The following is a 14,852-nucleotide window of genomic DNA, read 5'->3' on the forward strand; positions in this document are numbered from 1 at the left end:
GGAGTTCATATTATGAAGCCTATAAAAGGCTTCTTACCCTCCCATGTAAAATCATCCCGAGAAAGAAAGAAAGCTCTTCCTCTCATTCTCTCTCACTCTCTCTCTTTCACTTTCTCAATTCTCTTATTTGATTCCTTCTTCCATATTATATATCAAAGTAAGATATATTTTATCTCTACTACTTTGATTTGCATTATATTTGTCCTTGTTTTACAACAATTAGATAAAAATTGTGGGAGTAGTCTTTTTGGATAGTGAAGTGGATCTTAAAAATGTTTTTTCCTTTTTTGTTTTTAAATTAAGAATAATTTTGACATTTTAAAGAATTTAATTAAATAAAAATTGCTTCCCACTTTATTTTTTAGTAAAACAATAAATGCAGATAAATCAATACTCTTAAAAGAAGCCATCATCATTTAAGTAGATTTGAAAGGTGAACTTAAATTTTTTCAAGCCTAACTCAATTCAAGTTGAGCTTGTGCCAAGGTTCCAATAAATGAGCCTAACCTCAATTCCATTAATATTTCTATAATTTTAATAATTTATATTATTTTCAACAATAATAGAAATTTTATATTTTTGTTTAAATTTTTAATGAAAAAATGTTAAAATGTGATAATATCACATATATTTCATTTTACTATTTTGGTTATCATCTTAAAAGTGTGAATATATATAAATAAATTAAAAAATAAAAATCATTATAAATAGGTTCAAGACAACCGTATTTTGATTGAATCAACCTAACTAATATGAGCTTAACTTGAGCATTAAAAAATAAAATTGAGTTAAGTATCTTGAATTAGAAGTCTACATTAAATTGAATTAATGTTTCTTAAGTTGGGATCGGGTTGATTACAAGCTCGGTTGAATCTATCCAAATTGCTATTTTATAAATATGACCCATTTTTTAGTCACTTTTTAGAATCAAACCTTTTCTAATCCACAAATTAGACCTAAATGGGTCCACTTTTTAGTCACTTATAGTGGAATCTTATTTACAAGCTTGAGTTAGTTTGGTATAACAATTGATAATTCATCTCATTATAAAAAAAAACAGAATAAAAGAAAGAGTAGAAGTAAAGGAAAATTCTCAATTTGGTATGGTTTACACAAAGCCAAAATTTAATGGTAGTTGGGGAGTATGCATCAGCTAGCTAGTTTTTTCTTACTTTCCTAATCTTCACTCTATTTCTTTTTCTACTGCTTTCTTGCATATATTTGGAAAAAACCTGCATAATTTTACCTACATTAATCACCATACTTAGAACAGAAACAATCCTAGATCATGAATCATATGTTAATTAATGTTGCTATTGTTTTTTTGCTAATTAACAAATCAAATAATTTAATTAATCCAAAAAATTTCTTATGATTATATTTGGTTCCAGAAATTTGGGAGAAAATGTAAGAAAGAAAAACATACAAGAAAAATGAAAATACCCGTTTTAAGTTCAAATCAAACATTTTTTAATCTACACATTCCACCTAAATGGACTGTTTTTTTCACCACTTATGGTGGAATCTTATCTACAAGCTTGGCTAGTTTGGTTTAAGAATTGATCATTAATTTTATTATCAAAAAACAGAATAAAAGGAGTAGAAGTGAAGGAAAATTCTCAATTTGGTATGGTTTACACAAAGCCAAAATTTAATGGTAGTTGGGGAGTAAGCATCAGCTAGCTACCATGCAATTAATCAAGATTCTATGGAGCACACTATTTGAGGAATTAGAGTGGTGACATAATGTTTTTCTTGTAGAGGATACATCACCAATTTGGATATGCATACAAAATTGAAAATGAGCTGCAAATTGGAAAGTTATTTGGGTAAATTTCAAATTGGTTGAGATTAAAAATTACATCCATGAATCATCCCATTCAAATACTTAAATGGTATCCCATACCATAGTGATGACCAACCATACCAGTGAAAAGTGGTTTGGGAAAGGTAAATTTTGCTACTTTTCAATGAGCCTCGATGATTTTTTTTAACAACTCAGAAGCTTAGCTTGCAAGCATCAACATTGCCCTACCCCCTTATTTTATTACCATCCCAATTCTTTTCATTATCTCTATCACATTGATTTTCCAAAAAGATAGACTAAGATTGAGATTTTGTTGGGTTGTTAATAGAAAATTTGTCCACTTTACCCCCCTGTTTTTTTTCTTCGAATTGTTCCATTATGTCATTTTCTTTCTTTTTTCTTTAAATTTTATTGTACCAAAAGATGATGGTTTAATTCTATATTATCCAAAAAAAAATGAAAATACATGTGTAAGATAAATAAATTAATATAATAAAAATGATAATGATAATTATGAGACGATAATTAAAAACATTAATAGTTAGCATGATAATGAACCTTTTATGTTTTAAAATATGTTTGTAGTGATTATAGAAACGTGTTTTTGGTTTAAAAAGTGTTTTTTTTTTAAAAAAAAATAGATATTTGATAATATTCATGAAACACTTTTAAAATTTTAAAAAATTATTTATATGATAGAAAAATTATTAGAAATACTTTTTTGAAAATACATTTAATAGATAATTCTCTTAAAAATGTTTTTAGATAAATATATTTTCACTAAAAATATTTATAATAAAAATATTACCAAATGTATTTTTAGAAGCATATTTTTATTTGCTTCAAATTTTGAAATTGCTAAAATTTGCTTTAGTTTCTAATACACATATTTTTACTATATAGTTTCTAAATATAGGATCAATCACATAAGAAATGTAGATATTTTGAGCCAGTTTGGCCATGTGATTTAAAAATAATTTTTAGTTTTTAAAAATAAAAAATTATTTTTAAAAATTTCTAATAACTTATTCACAATTGTTTTTTTTTTTAAATTTTAAAAATAAAGTAAAATAAAAAAAATTTAAAAATAAGTAAGAGTTACTTTTATTGGTTTTTAAAAACAAAAACAAAATATAAGTCCTTGGCTATGTTTTATAAAAGTTGTTTAAATTATTTTTACATTAAAAAATAAAATATAATTTTTAAAAATAAAAAATAATTTTTAAAAACAAGTTTAAAAAAAAGATGGAAAAACGGGCCCTTCTATTTCTCGTTTCTGTTTTTAAAATTAAAGTTAAAAGTTATCTTCAAGACTTCAACTACCATAAAAAATAAACCACGGTTTTTTTGGATTTTTTTTTCCTTTTTCGTATGAGCTAATCTTATTTTCAGGAAAAAGTTAAAAAAAAAATTAAAATAGAAATAGAAACTTACACCATTGAAGTTGATTGATGTGGGCTTTGTAACGGTAAAAGTGACTCCCAATAGTCATTTTATAACCTTATTTTTTTTGGTAATGCATTTAAAAAATTAAAATATTTGAGATTAAAATTCTAGGATTTAATCTGGAAATTTTCAAGGATAATTTTGAGAAAAATTCACACTAACTTAAAAAAAAAAAAAAAAAATTGGTGTCATTTTCACAAGGAAAAGCCAAAATATTCATATTGTGTCATACGCTCATTTGCAGGCCACAGCGGTCCAATGGCATGTATAGTGGGGCCCATTTTATCTTTTTATTTATTTATTTATTTATCATTCAATTAAAATTAAAAAAATAAAGTATTAAAAAAATAAATTTAATATCCTCATGGAACAATCCCACATGAGGGATACTGAAAAATATTTATTTAATTTTTTTCTAGCATATTTAATTTTAAATTTTAAATTTTAAAACATTGAAATTAGAAAACAACTCTCATGCCTTATTTTCCATTTAATAATCTTTATTAAGAAAAAAATTTCAGATTTTTAATTCATAATAAATACTATTAATTTTGTTTTAAAATTTTCAAAAGGGAAAATTTTGATTTTACAGATTTTCCGTTTTCCATGCCAAGAAAATGACATCAATTCCCAAATAAAAGTTTTTTTTTTTTTAATTCTCTACAATTTTAGATGTATTTTGATTATCCGATTCGAACTGTCGGCGTGTTGTATCCGTGATTTCCTCAATTTTCTCCGTCCCCACCACTTCCTTTCCCCTCACAAACTTCCATTTTCCGCTATCAGCGCAGCTCTACTAGCCTACATTCTACTCTATTCTTATCAAGCCCCACCGTCATCACTCCTTTTTTTGGGCCAGAAAGAGTTCAAATCCAGTTTCTCATTTCTTGAGCAATTTTTGGGAGCTGGGTTCCGGAAGCTTGTTGCAATTGAGGGATGCTGTGCAGCAGAAAAATGCTGAATTTCTTGATTAGGAAAGATGTGAGGAAGATTCTCAAGCGCAAGGACAGTGATGCTGGTGAAAAGGGTAAGTGTTGTCCACTTTCCTTTTTTGTTTTTTGTTTTCTTGTTTTGATTTTGTGGGTTTTTTTTTTTTTTTTTGGGTTAGTTAGGGTTTTTGGGGTTTGTGATCTTGCAATGCAGCTTCATGGGTCGGGCAATAGTAGTTCCTTTCTCTGATTTGTGACATGGGTTTTTCTGGGTCTTTGATCTGGTTCGGGAATTTAAGGATTATGGGTAATGGAACGGTTTTGATAGGAAATTCCTGTTGCTGCTCTATGTTTTGATTGTTTAGTGAGAAAATAAGAGAGAAAAAGAAATGTATGGGTTTTGTTTTTCTTCTTGCTTTTTTGTGGTAAAATTGAATTAGCTGTTGAGTGGAGCTTTCTAATTTCGTTTATTTTATTTTCTTAGCAACCAAACAAAGCATGCATGTTTCCTAGCTGATCTTTCTCTTCCTTGCAGGCGCATCTGCTACTATTTTGTGATCATATTCAAGGAATTTTAATGTTATCAGTTTTGTTTTGTTTTGTTTTTATTTTTTTTTTTGGTTTTGTTAAATAATTTTCTTTTAGATTTCGTGAAGTGGTTTTTGATTGGGCTCTTGTTTGGTTATCATATGGAAAACTGTATGAAAGTCGTACCATTGGATTTTCATTCTTTGTTACTCATTGGTCCATTTTGTCAATTGGATTAGAATATCTATTTTTTTTCCTCTCTTAACAGTTCCAAGCAGCCTTAGTTATTTGAGTACTAAATTAAGGTTTTGTACAGTAGTTGGCTTTGAGTTTCAATTGTCCATTCAACCATTTAATGTATTGGAAAATGATTATCTGCCTGATGTGAGTTTTATGGCTTGAAATGATCAGGGCAGTGTCCATCTAAGAAGTAATAGGAGGATTGCTAGTGGATTATTTCTTAGGATTTTGAATGATTAAGATTTTGAGCAGAATATCGTAGCTTGAATATGTAAATGATGTCTGCCTGTACATGTATTTAGTTGTCTGTCTGTATATGTATTTATATGTTTGTCTTTGTGTGTATTTTCCAAGTACAAATGTGTAAACTAGAATGACCGTTTCTTCCAATTGTTTGCTTCTGTGTTTGTTGATTTGTCTTCATTTTCTCCCATTGGTCCAGGAAAAGCTATGGAAGAGCTGCGGGCTTCTCTGTTTAATGAGTTGCGGTCATCTGAAGGTGCAAAGCGTCAGCAGCAACGCATATGTGGCCCCAGTGTTGCTCTTACATTCAATTTCTTGGTTTCTGTTGGTATTATCTTGATGAACAAATTGGTTCGTATGTATATAAATTTTCTTTCAATAGAATCTGATTATTTACCGCCTTGCAGCTATTGAATAATGGGCTTCTATATAACTGTTTTTGCTTTGTTTTGTTTCCTTCTTTTTTTTTCTTAGGTGCTTGGTAGAGTCGGATTCAATTATCCCATTTTTCTCACTTTCATTCATTATACTTTGAGCTGGCTGTTAATGGCTATTCTCAATGCTTTGTCTATGCTACCTGCGGCTCCTCCCTCAAAGTCGACTCCTTTCTCTTCCTTACTGTCTCTTGGCATCGTAATGTCTCTCTCTAACGGCCTTGCTAATGTTAGCTTAAAGTATAATAGGTGAGATGTGGCATCCCTGTTTGCTGCAATGATAAATTCCCAATTTACATTCTTAAAGTTTTAATATCTATATTTTCAGTGTGGGTTTTTATCAGATGGCTAAGATAGCTGTAACACCGACAATCGTACTAGCAGAATTCATTTTGTTTGCGAAGAGAGTTTCTTGCCAGAAGGTAACTGCTCCCTAACTAATTTATTATATCAACTTCCACTTGTACATGTTCATAAAAATGTATTGCAGGTTCGATATATATTCATGCTAAAATAGAAATTTATATTTAACAGGAGAAATATAATGTACCTAAAACTATGAAATAGAAAGTTATATTCATGCTATTTGAATCTTTGAGAAATAGTTTGTGGGTATAAGTCCAACTATGAACCTAAAACTATGTGTCTTGCCTAATAGATTTGTTTGGCCAAAAGGCATTGCTTGGAGAGAAATAATTTCTGTAGAGTTCTTAATAATATCTAAAAAATTGGATTTAGGACATCAGTGAACCGCACAAGTACTGACATCTTGGGAGATAGCACTGAATCACTCATGTACTGACATCCAGAGTTTGTGTGCAAATATTTTTCAGGCCAATAATTTAATTTAAGATCCTGGATTCTGAAAACTATATTTGAAAACGCTTTTCCTGTAATTATATGGCAGGAAAAGGCATCACAGTATATTCTGGGCATCTCGATCAAGTCCGAGGTTTTCATACAAGTGGCACTGTGGATAGATAGGGGACCCCTAAAAACTACCGCACCCTGATTCAAGTCCATTATAGTTTCACCATTCTGACTCTTGATATTTTTTTCAGCTATTGTCATGTATAGTTCTAAATCCATCCAATATTGGTTTCAGCTTCCAAATAGGAAACTGGTGTCTGAGTGCTAGGATTTTCTAACTTGTTTTAGCGACATTGTCCTGGGGGCAATAAAATTTGGATATGGATGGTATAGTTGCTAGATAGGAGTATATGGTAGTTGAGCCTCAGAAATGAAGCAATGCTTAAGCAACAAATGCTCACATGTGGGGCATGTACATGCCATTAAGTAGATGGTTCTTGCTTTGCAGTCTTTCATCAAAAACCATGATTGGACAGGAACATCTATTTGAAGGCTTACTCTCACACTAGCCCTGCAGTCTGAATCATGTAGCAAATGGGTGAGGATAGGAAAGGCTTTAGGGTCTATTCTATGTAACATGAAAGAGAAAAAAGGAAAAAGGAAAAAAAAAAAAAGAAAGAAAAAAGAAAAAAAATTCCATTAAAAAAGGTGAAATAAAATATTCCACATCATTTTATCATTGTAGTCCTTTACCATGCTTATTTCTTAACTTTGACTGATCATTCTTCTCATTTTGATCCTTAATAGACTAAGTTTAGAAGATGAAGGGTGTTTTTGGAAGTCTGGATGCATTGATTCTAGAATTTTCATTTCAATATGTGTCACTTGGAACAAGCCTAAGAGGCCTGGCTTGGGTTGCAAGAGGTTTGGGTGGGGATGTGGAGATTCCCATTTATATTCCAAATAAAAAGAAAAAGAATTTACTCATCAAAATAACACAGGGGAAAAGTATGGAGAATTTATAACTCACAAGTGACTATCCTCCTCAAATTCAATGTTTTAAAAAGCATTATTTCTTTATAATAATGAAATGTTCTTGCTTCTCCCTTTGTTTGGGGCTTCGTTCATTCAGGTGCTTGCACTTACTGTTGTATCCATTGGTGTTGCTGTGGCCACGGTCACCGATCTGCAATTCCACTTCTTTGGTGCTTGTATAGCATTGGCATGGATAATACCAAGTGCAGTCAACAAGATCCTGTGGTCCAATTTGCAACAGCAGGAGAACTGGACTGCCCTGGCGTACGTGACATGATCTTATGAATTTCTCCTCCTTTTTCAGCCCATCATTTTACCAATGTTGTTAATTTTTGAGCAGGCTAATGTGGAAGACCACGCCGATCACTTTGTTTTTCCTTGTGACGTTGATGCCTTGGCTTGATCCCCCAGGCATCCTCTCTTTTGGTTGGAACTTGAATAACACATTGGCAATTCTCATGTCAGCTGTCCTTGGCTTCTTGCTTCAGTGGTCAGGTGCTTTAGCACTTGGGTAAGTGATGTCTGTTTCATGGTTTTCTTTTTCTTTCCTTCTCTTCTTTTCATAAAAATATGAAAGAGTATATCCATTGCTTAGGCTCTTCCATGTTAGGATATGTGGACTGTGGAGTTAAGGGTTAGAGACCTATGACAATCAACCTTTGATGTGGCCTTGTATTGTAAAATTTACTTTAGAGTGATGATATGGCAAGACACCAGACCTAAATAACAGGATAAAATTAAGACAGAAGAAATAGCTGATTTGTTTCTTCTGTTCTTCAGTCGGTTACCAAGTATTTTAGCCAAATAAATGTTCTATGCAGTACTGAGATCTAAGGTTTTTGAAAGCTTGGTAATGCCAAGACTGGAGATTTCATCTTTGCATTCTTTTTCTTTTCTGGTTTTTTCCTTTTCCTGGTTTCCTATGAGACCAGGAGTAGTTTAGGGTATCGCTCAAATCATCTATATGTGGAAGATAGAAGGTTTGACCCCATTAATTGAATTAATTTGCCCGGGTGACTGGTTTCGCTACCATTCCAGATGGGAATAACATGTTCCTATGACAGCTTCATTTTTCAATCAGCTGCATTTTTGTTTACAAACAAGAAATAGCAGAACTCGGTCTTATGTTTTCTGCTTATGTTTGTAATGTTCCATTTTATCAAAAAACAATTAGTTATGATTGTTTATCCTTCCTTTATATTCATTTTAACTCCCTTGTTAGTGAGATAAATGCATCAAATTTCATGTACTTAAGGTGAAAAACTTTATTTTCTTGACATTTATTTGGACAAGAGTTCTGTGTTTGCCACCTATTGGCTTGGTTCTCATTTTCTGCTTCTCATCTCTCTTTCTCTTATATTTCACAGGGCAACTTCTGCCACAACACATGTTGTTCTCGGGCAGTTCAAAACATGTGTCATTCTTCTAGGTGGTTTCTTTCTCTTTGGTTCTAACCCAGGCACAATTAGTATCTGTGGAGCAACCACAGCCCTTGCTGGAATGTCAGTCTACACGTATCTCAATTTGCTCAAACCGCAGCAGTTACCAAACAAAACATCTCCCAGACAAAATTCCTTCACGTTATCAAAATCCAAGTTGAGCAAAGAAAACGGCGACACCCATGATGGGGACAACATGGAAACGGTCTAACAGAAGACACACATCTAACCTGGAGAGAAAAAAAAAGTTGGGTGACACGAGATGGCAATCCTTTTACTAACATGGGTATTGTTTCATTTTATTTATTTTTCTCTTACATTTTCTTGTAGTATCTCACTGTCTAGAATGGGATTCCTATGGATGTCATATTGTTTGATATCCTTTCCCAGATCATCGTGAACTTTGAAAATCTAGTGTTACTTGTCTATATATGGCAAAACCTGTGTGGCAGGCTTGTATCTGTAGATTTGCCAGAGATTCAAGCAGTGTGTCTATATATTAAACAATTTTGAGTCCATTTATAGGAATACAAATTCATTTTAGCTTATCTTTCCGTTTATGGTAAGGATTCCATTCTCGATCAAAATCTCTTCTACTGAAATACCCAACTGGAATAAGGTGTTCCTTTGCCTCCTATCTTTACTAATGTGCCTGATATTTCAGAAACCAGGAGCCTGTTGATGAAACTTAGGACACAACAATGGTGGATTTCCCGGCTAACGGCAATGGGAAAACAGCATGGAGGACCTCACACTGGTAAATAAAACTCGAATATCAGTAGAGTGATTTATTTGCTTTGATTTAACAGTTCCTGTTAGCTTATATGAGAAAGTTTCATTAGGAGACATGGCAGATGAAATCAAAATCAGAGCTTCTGCTGTAACAATCTCATCCAATTTTGCTGGCTGGGAGTTCTGTAAATAAGATTATATCTCTATTGCTCGTTAGTTTTTCATCCCAAGTCTGTTAAGATTTCAGATGTCTTTGGTACTTATCAAACTAGTTTGAGAGGGTTGTTTTAATCAAAATAGTTCTCAAGTGTTTTTAAAAATAAAATTTTATTTTGAGAATTTGGAAAATAGGTTTTTTTTTTAACATTTTTTTTCCAAATTTTAATATTAGAAAAACAACTTTAATATAAGCAATCGTTTTGTTGCTTGGAGGTTAATTGTGTTGACCATTATTTTTTTCCAATTTTTTTTAATTTAAATTGTATTTATAAATAAATATTATAATTTTTATAATTTATTTTTATAAAAAATAATTTTTTATTTATACATGTCAAAAAGTGAAAAATTTTAAAAAAAATCAAATTAACATAAATTTTCATCGAATTATATTATATTATATTATATATTATGAGTCAAGATTAAAATTTCAACATTACACTCGAAATGTATAAGAGAAATTTCTAACTTTCACTGTACAAAAAAATAAAATATTAAAATATCCAGCTAAGACCATGCGAGAGAGCTGGCGGATTCAAGTGAAAAATAAGACTACGTGAGAGCATTGGTGGATTCAAGTGAAAAAAAAATGTACTATGCATATCCTATGAACTTAGTTTTGGAGAAATAAAACAAGCATGAACCACTTTCAAATCTTGCTTTTTAACTCATTTCCTCTGCAAATATGTGAGAAATCTGATGACAACGGTGGTGCGGAATTTGTTAGGATGCATTTTGATTAGGCTCACAATTTGATGTCAGTCTCACGTAGTTGCTTGGCATGAGTAGAAAGTAGAGGTCCCAAGGAAATGCAAGAGTCAAAGCTCAATCGCACAGGAAAGGTAATATTTGTCAAAATATCAATTTTCTTAAAAGCTTAAACTTGTAAGATTTAGGTTTAATGTATATCATGCTCTTTAACACCCTTCCTCCACATGTGGCCTCCTACCCGCATGTGGAGAGATAAATAGACAAGGAACAGAACTCGCATGAAGATGGATAGATAGGAGAGAGAATTTGTAAGTGGAGAGATAAATAGACACGATAGAGAGATAGACAAGGTCACAATTTGATATGAGTCACGTAACTAGTTCAGACTTGATATCAGCTCCACATAGCTACTTGGTACAGTAGAAAGTAAAAGAGGATATGTTGGTGTTTTCAGAGGAAATCCAAGAGTTGGAGCTAGGTCTCGAGGAAATGCAAGAGTTGGAGCTCAACCGCATTGGGAAGGTAATATTTGTTGAACACCAATTTTCCTAAAACCTTAAGCTTGCAAGATTTGAATTTACTTAAAAAGCTTAAGCTAACAAAATTTGGGTTTAATATGCACATCATGCTTGGCCGTGGAGAGACAAACAAACGGGGGAGAGAGATAGACATGATAGACACAAACAGGGGAGAAATATGAACAAGCCTGTAGGCAAACAAATCCAAATGTGCAAATAACCCTTTTTGGATTTACAAATATACAAATTGCGGAAAGACAACTCAAAGACGAAACCTCCTACCAATACAAGCTATGATACCATGTTTAACCACCAATTTTATTAAAAGTTTAAGCTTACAAGATTTAGGCCCAACCATGTATATTATGCTTTTTAACATGTTGAACTACTAATTTTCCTAAAAGTTTAGGCTAGTAGGATTTGGGTTCAATATGCATATCATACTCTTAACATCCTTCCTCATATGTGACATCATACTCGCATGTGGAGAGATACAGGCCCGAAAGCAAACAAATGTAAAAACTTACAAATATGCAAATAGGGAAACAAATTATGCACATTTTCAAATTTGACTCTACTTTCAAAAGAAAATTTTCAAATTTTATCTTAACCCATTTATTTTTATTTCAAACTTATCATATTATGGGTAAATACTAAAAAAAATTAGTCTTATTTTCATCCTTAATTAAAAGGTTTCTGTCTTATATTTTTAAATTGGCCTTAAATGACCTCTTTTAATTGTTATAATTTAGAGACTATGTTCAAAAGTGAATATACTAAAATCTCTTTAAACTAATAATGTTTTTATCAATTGTACTTGTATGATAAATGTTGAAGTACTAATTTCTCAATAAGTTATTCCTTTAAAATCTTATCTCTATATAACTTGACAAACTACTGCCCATCTTTAAAATAATAAGGAAAGTCAATCAAATATGAAACTCATAGGATTGTAATTAGTATATTCTTTATTTTAGTTAGTTTCCTTTTCTTATTTTTTTATAGTGTGTATATCCTTTATTTTAGTTCATTTATGTGAAACAAGATTAATTTTGATTAAAGAACCAAGAGAGAGGGGTGAATTAGGTTTTTCAAAAAAATTTCAGAAATTCTCTTAACAAACAATGATATAGCAAGGAAAGTAAAAAGATAAGAGAATAAAGAAAGCAAAAATTTATTTTATAGTGGTTCGGTCAATCTTGTCTACGTCCACTCTCCTCAAGCTCTTCTCGAGTGAGGGTTCCACTAACTTTAATCATGCTTCCAATCCTTCACTTAGATTTCAAACCTAATGGGTACTACAAGTTCTCTTCAAGTATACCTCAACTTGAAGCACTTAACACTCAAATTCTTTCTTCAATAAATGTGAATGAAAGAACATTCGGCCTAGCATACTTAATGAACAAGTATAATGGAATCTAGGATGAGCGACAAGGGTGCACTAGGATGATTTGCAAATGAAAGTTTAATGCACCAAAAGAGAAATGAGAGATTTAAATGTAAGAAACATGTAGGTAAGGAGTTAATAACAAGTGTTTTTTTTGTCTCATTAATGAATTGGAACTCTCAATTTATAGATTTCTAGCATTGAGCACCAAAAAGGACTCACTCCCATTGGCCTTTCTCAATCGAACTCCGACTTGTTCGGTTGACTAACCGTTAGGTATTAAATGCACTATAGGTGACCATTAAGGACTTGATTGGACCTTGATTGGGAAGAGGAGTCTCTCGACCGAGAAAGGGTTCCTTTTGACTGGGAAAACAACCTTTTTGGAAAAGAAAAAAGGTTGGTGCACCCCTTGATAGGGAAAGGGTAACCGATTTGACCAGTTCCCAATCAACTTAACTAGTTAAGCTTAGCCAATTTTCACCTGAAAACCTATCTTTTTTCAATCCGATTCTTTCTAACACTTAGGCAACAACTTAAAACACCTTTATAAAACTTAGTTGCAAGGTTTTTGCCTAAGGTTTTGAAGTAAAAACTCAAGTTTATAAAAATATACTTTTTAAGGCTTAAAACCGAGTTATGAAAAACATAAATGAATTGAATTTGACACCCTAAGAGTACCTAAGTCGACAATTTACAAGGATTCCTAAGCTTGAAAGATTTTCATGCACCTTTTTAGTTCTTTGATAATCATTTTGATTTTCCATTTGAAATTCTCAATTAGCACCTGAAACTCATCTCGATTTTGAACCCGTTAGTGAACTAACCATGATTTGTTATCATCAAAACTTACTTAAGAGAACCCTTGGGCTAACAATTTCCTATTCTTATTTTTGGTAGTTTTAGTTTGCCTACATACTAAGATAAGTATATATCATACAAAAACTTCATCAATAGATGCTAGAGACCATTTCATAATTTCTTCATCTTATTGTATTTGCTTTATGGTATAAAAGCATTTCTAAGCTTTCATAGGCGAAATTTCTCAAATGGTTGAAACCACACAAAATCAATCTCTCTTTCCCACCTTTTCAAACACATCCTTTTCTCCTACAATATGTCCCTCCATTCTCAACCCCTATGACAATGCTTTACCTCTCATATTAATCAACATGGCTACCTAGGTCTCTCCCAAACTCAATTCAACAAACTACTCATCATGTGTTTTCAATTTAATGTCATCCTCATTGGTTATGATTTAATGGGATTTATCGATGGAACCCGTCCATGTCCTCCTCCCCTTCTCAACAACACCACTAATCTTGAATATTCTTTATGGGCTAAGACAAGATCAACTCACCCTTAGTGCCATCATTGCCTCTTTCACTCCCACTCTCATTTCGTTCATTGCGTCCACACGAACCTACCACGAGGCTTGGAACACTTTGGCTAACACCTATGACAACCTCACTAAAGGCACTCAATCAATCACAAAATATTTGCAATCTATCAGAACCATTTTTGACAAATTCATTATGTTCAACACTTCACCAGATCATGAAGAGTTTATCTTACAAATCCTTGGTGGTATAGATGATGACTATAAGGATCTCTACTCTACCCTTCTCATTCATGAAAGCCCAATCACTTTTAACAAATTACATGAGTAGCTCCTCAATGATGAAGTACATCTCAAATATGAAGCAGAGAAGAACTCTTCCAAGACACCTATTAGCCCCTACCCTACTTTCAAACTACCCCACAAACCAAACCCCATAACTAACATTGACCACCTTCCTATTATCCTCAAAAACCAAAGTGTCCATCCTTCTATCCAAAACAAGGTCATCCATCCCTCTATCCAAACCAAAGTCGTCCACCCCTTTATAAAAACCATCACCCTATTCTTCCCACCCACCACTTACTAACCCCGTCCTTACCTTGGCAAATGTCAAGTAATTTTATGGACCTGAAAATATGTTTAAAACTTGTCTAGTAATTTTTCTTTTTTATAGAAAATAATTTTTTTTTTTTAGAATTTTTAGTTATTTTCATTTTTTTGGAAATATTTTTAAAAAATAAATATATAAATATAAAGAATGATTAAAAATAAATTATTGTAAATAAAAATTATTTTTAAAAAATATTTAAGAACAAGGAAAACGTGGAGAACATTTTAACTTCTTCAACATACTTTTATTCTAGGAATCATTTTAAAATTACATTTGAAAATTATTCTCAAAACCTACATTTTTAAAAACTGTTTTTAAACACGTTTCCAAACAGGCCATACATCTCAATTTCCATAACGCCCTCATAAGATGGGTGAAAGAGAACAACGATGATGTTGCCTCAGCTACCCCACTAAGATTGGTGT

The 14,852-nt window shown here is 32.0% G+C and overlaps 1 protein-coding gene across 4 annotated transcripts; it reads left to right on the forward strand.

The window, feature by feature from the left end:
• Window positions 1–3,880: 3,880 nt before the first annotated feature.
• On the forward strand, window positions 3,881–9,867 carry LOC100266749 (nucleotide-sugar uncharacterized transporter 2). Of its 4 annotated transcripts, none has more exons than XR_002031158.2 (8): window positions 3,900–4,280; window positions 5,393–5,544; window positions 5,668–5,876; window positions 5,956–6,049; window positions 7,570–7,736; window positions 7,813–7,983; window positions 8,840–9,197; window positions 9,576–9,867. XR_002031158.2 is itself a non-coding variant. In XM_002265725.4 (7 exons), the coding sequence occupies exons 1-7, from the start codon at window positions 4,190–4,192 to the stop codon at window positions 9,120–9,122; spliced, it is 1,167 nt and encodes a 388-aa protein (XP_002265761.1). In that variant the 5' UTR covers window positions 3,881–4,189; the 3' UTR covers window positions 9,123–9,459. The 4 variants fall into 4 exon arrangements, 2 of the variants coding, with proteins under 2 accessions (XP_002265761.1, XP_010656872.1); XR_009466912.1 differs by lacking the exon at window positions 3,900–4,280 and adding an exon at window positions 4,343–4,489; XM_002265725.4 differs by lacking the exon at window positions 9,576–9,867 and having other exon boundaries at window positions 3,881–4,280; window positions 8,840–9,459.
• Window positions 9,868–14,852: the final 4,985 nt, after the last annotated feature.

This window comes from Vitis vinifera, chromosome 11 (genome assembly GCF_030704535.1).
Source record: "Vitis vinifera cultivar Pinot Noir 40024 chromosome 11, ASM3070453v1".
NCBI classification, from domain to species: Eukaryota; Viridiplantae; Streptophyta; class Magnoliopsida; order Vitales; family Vitaceae; genus Vitis; species Vitis vinifera.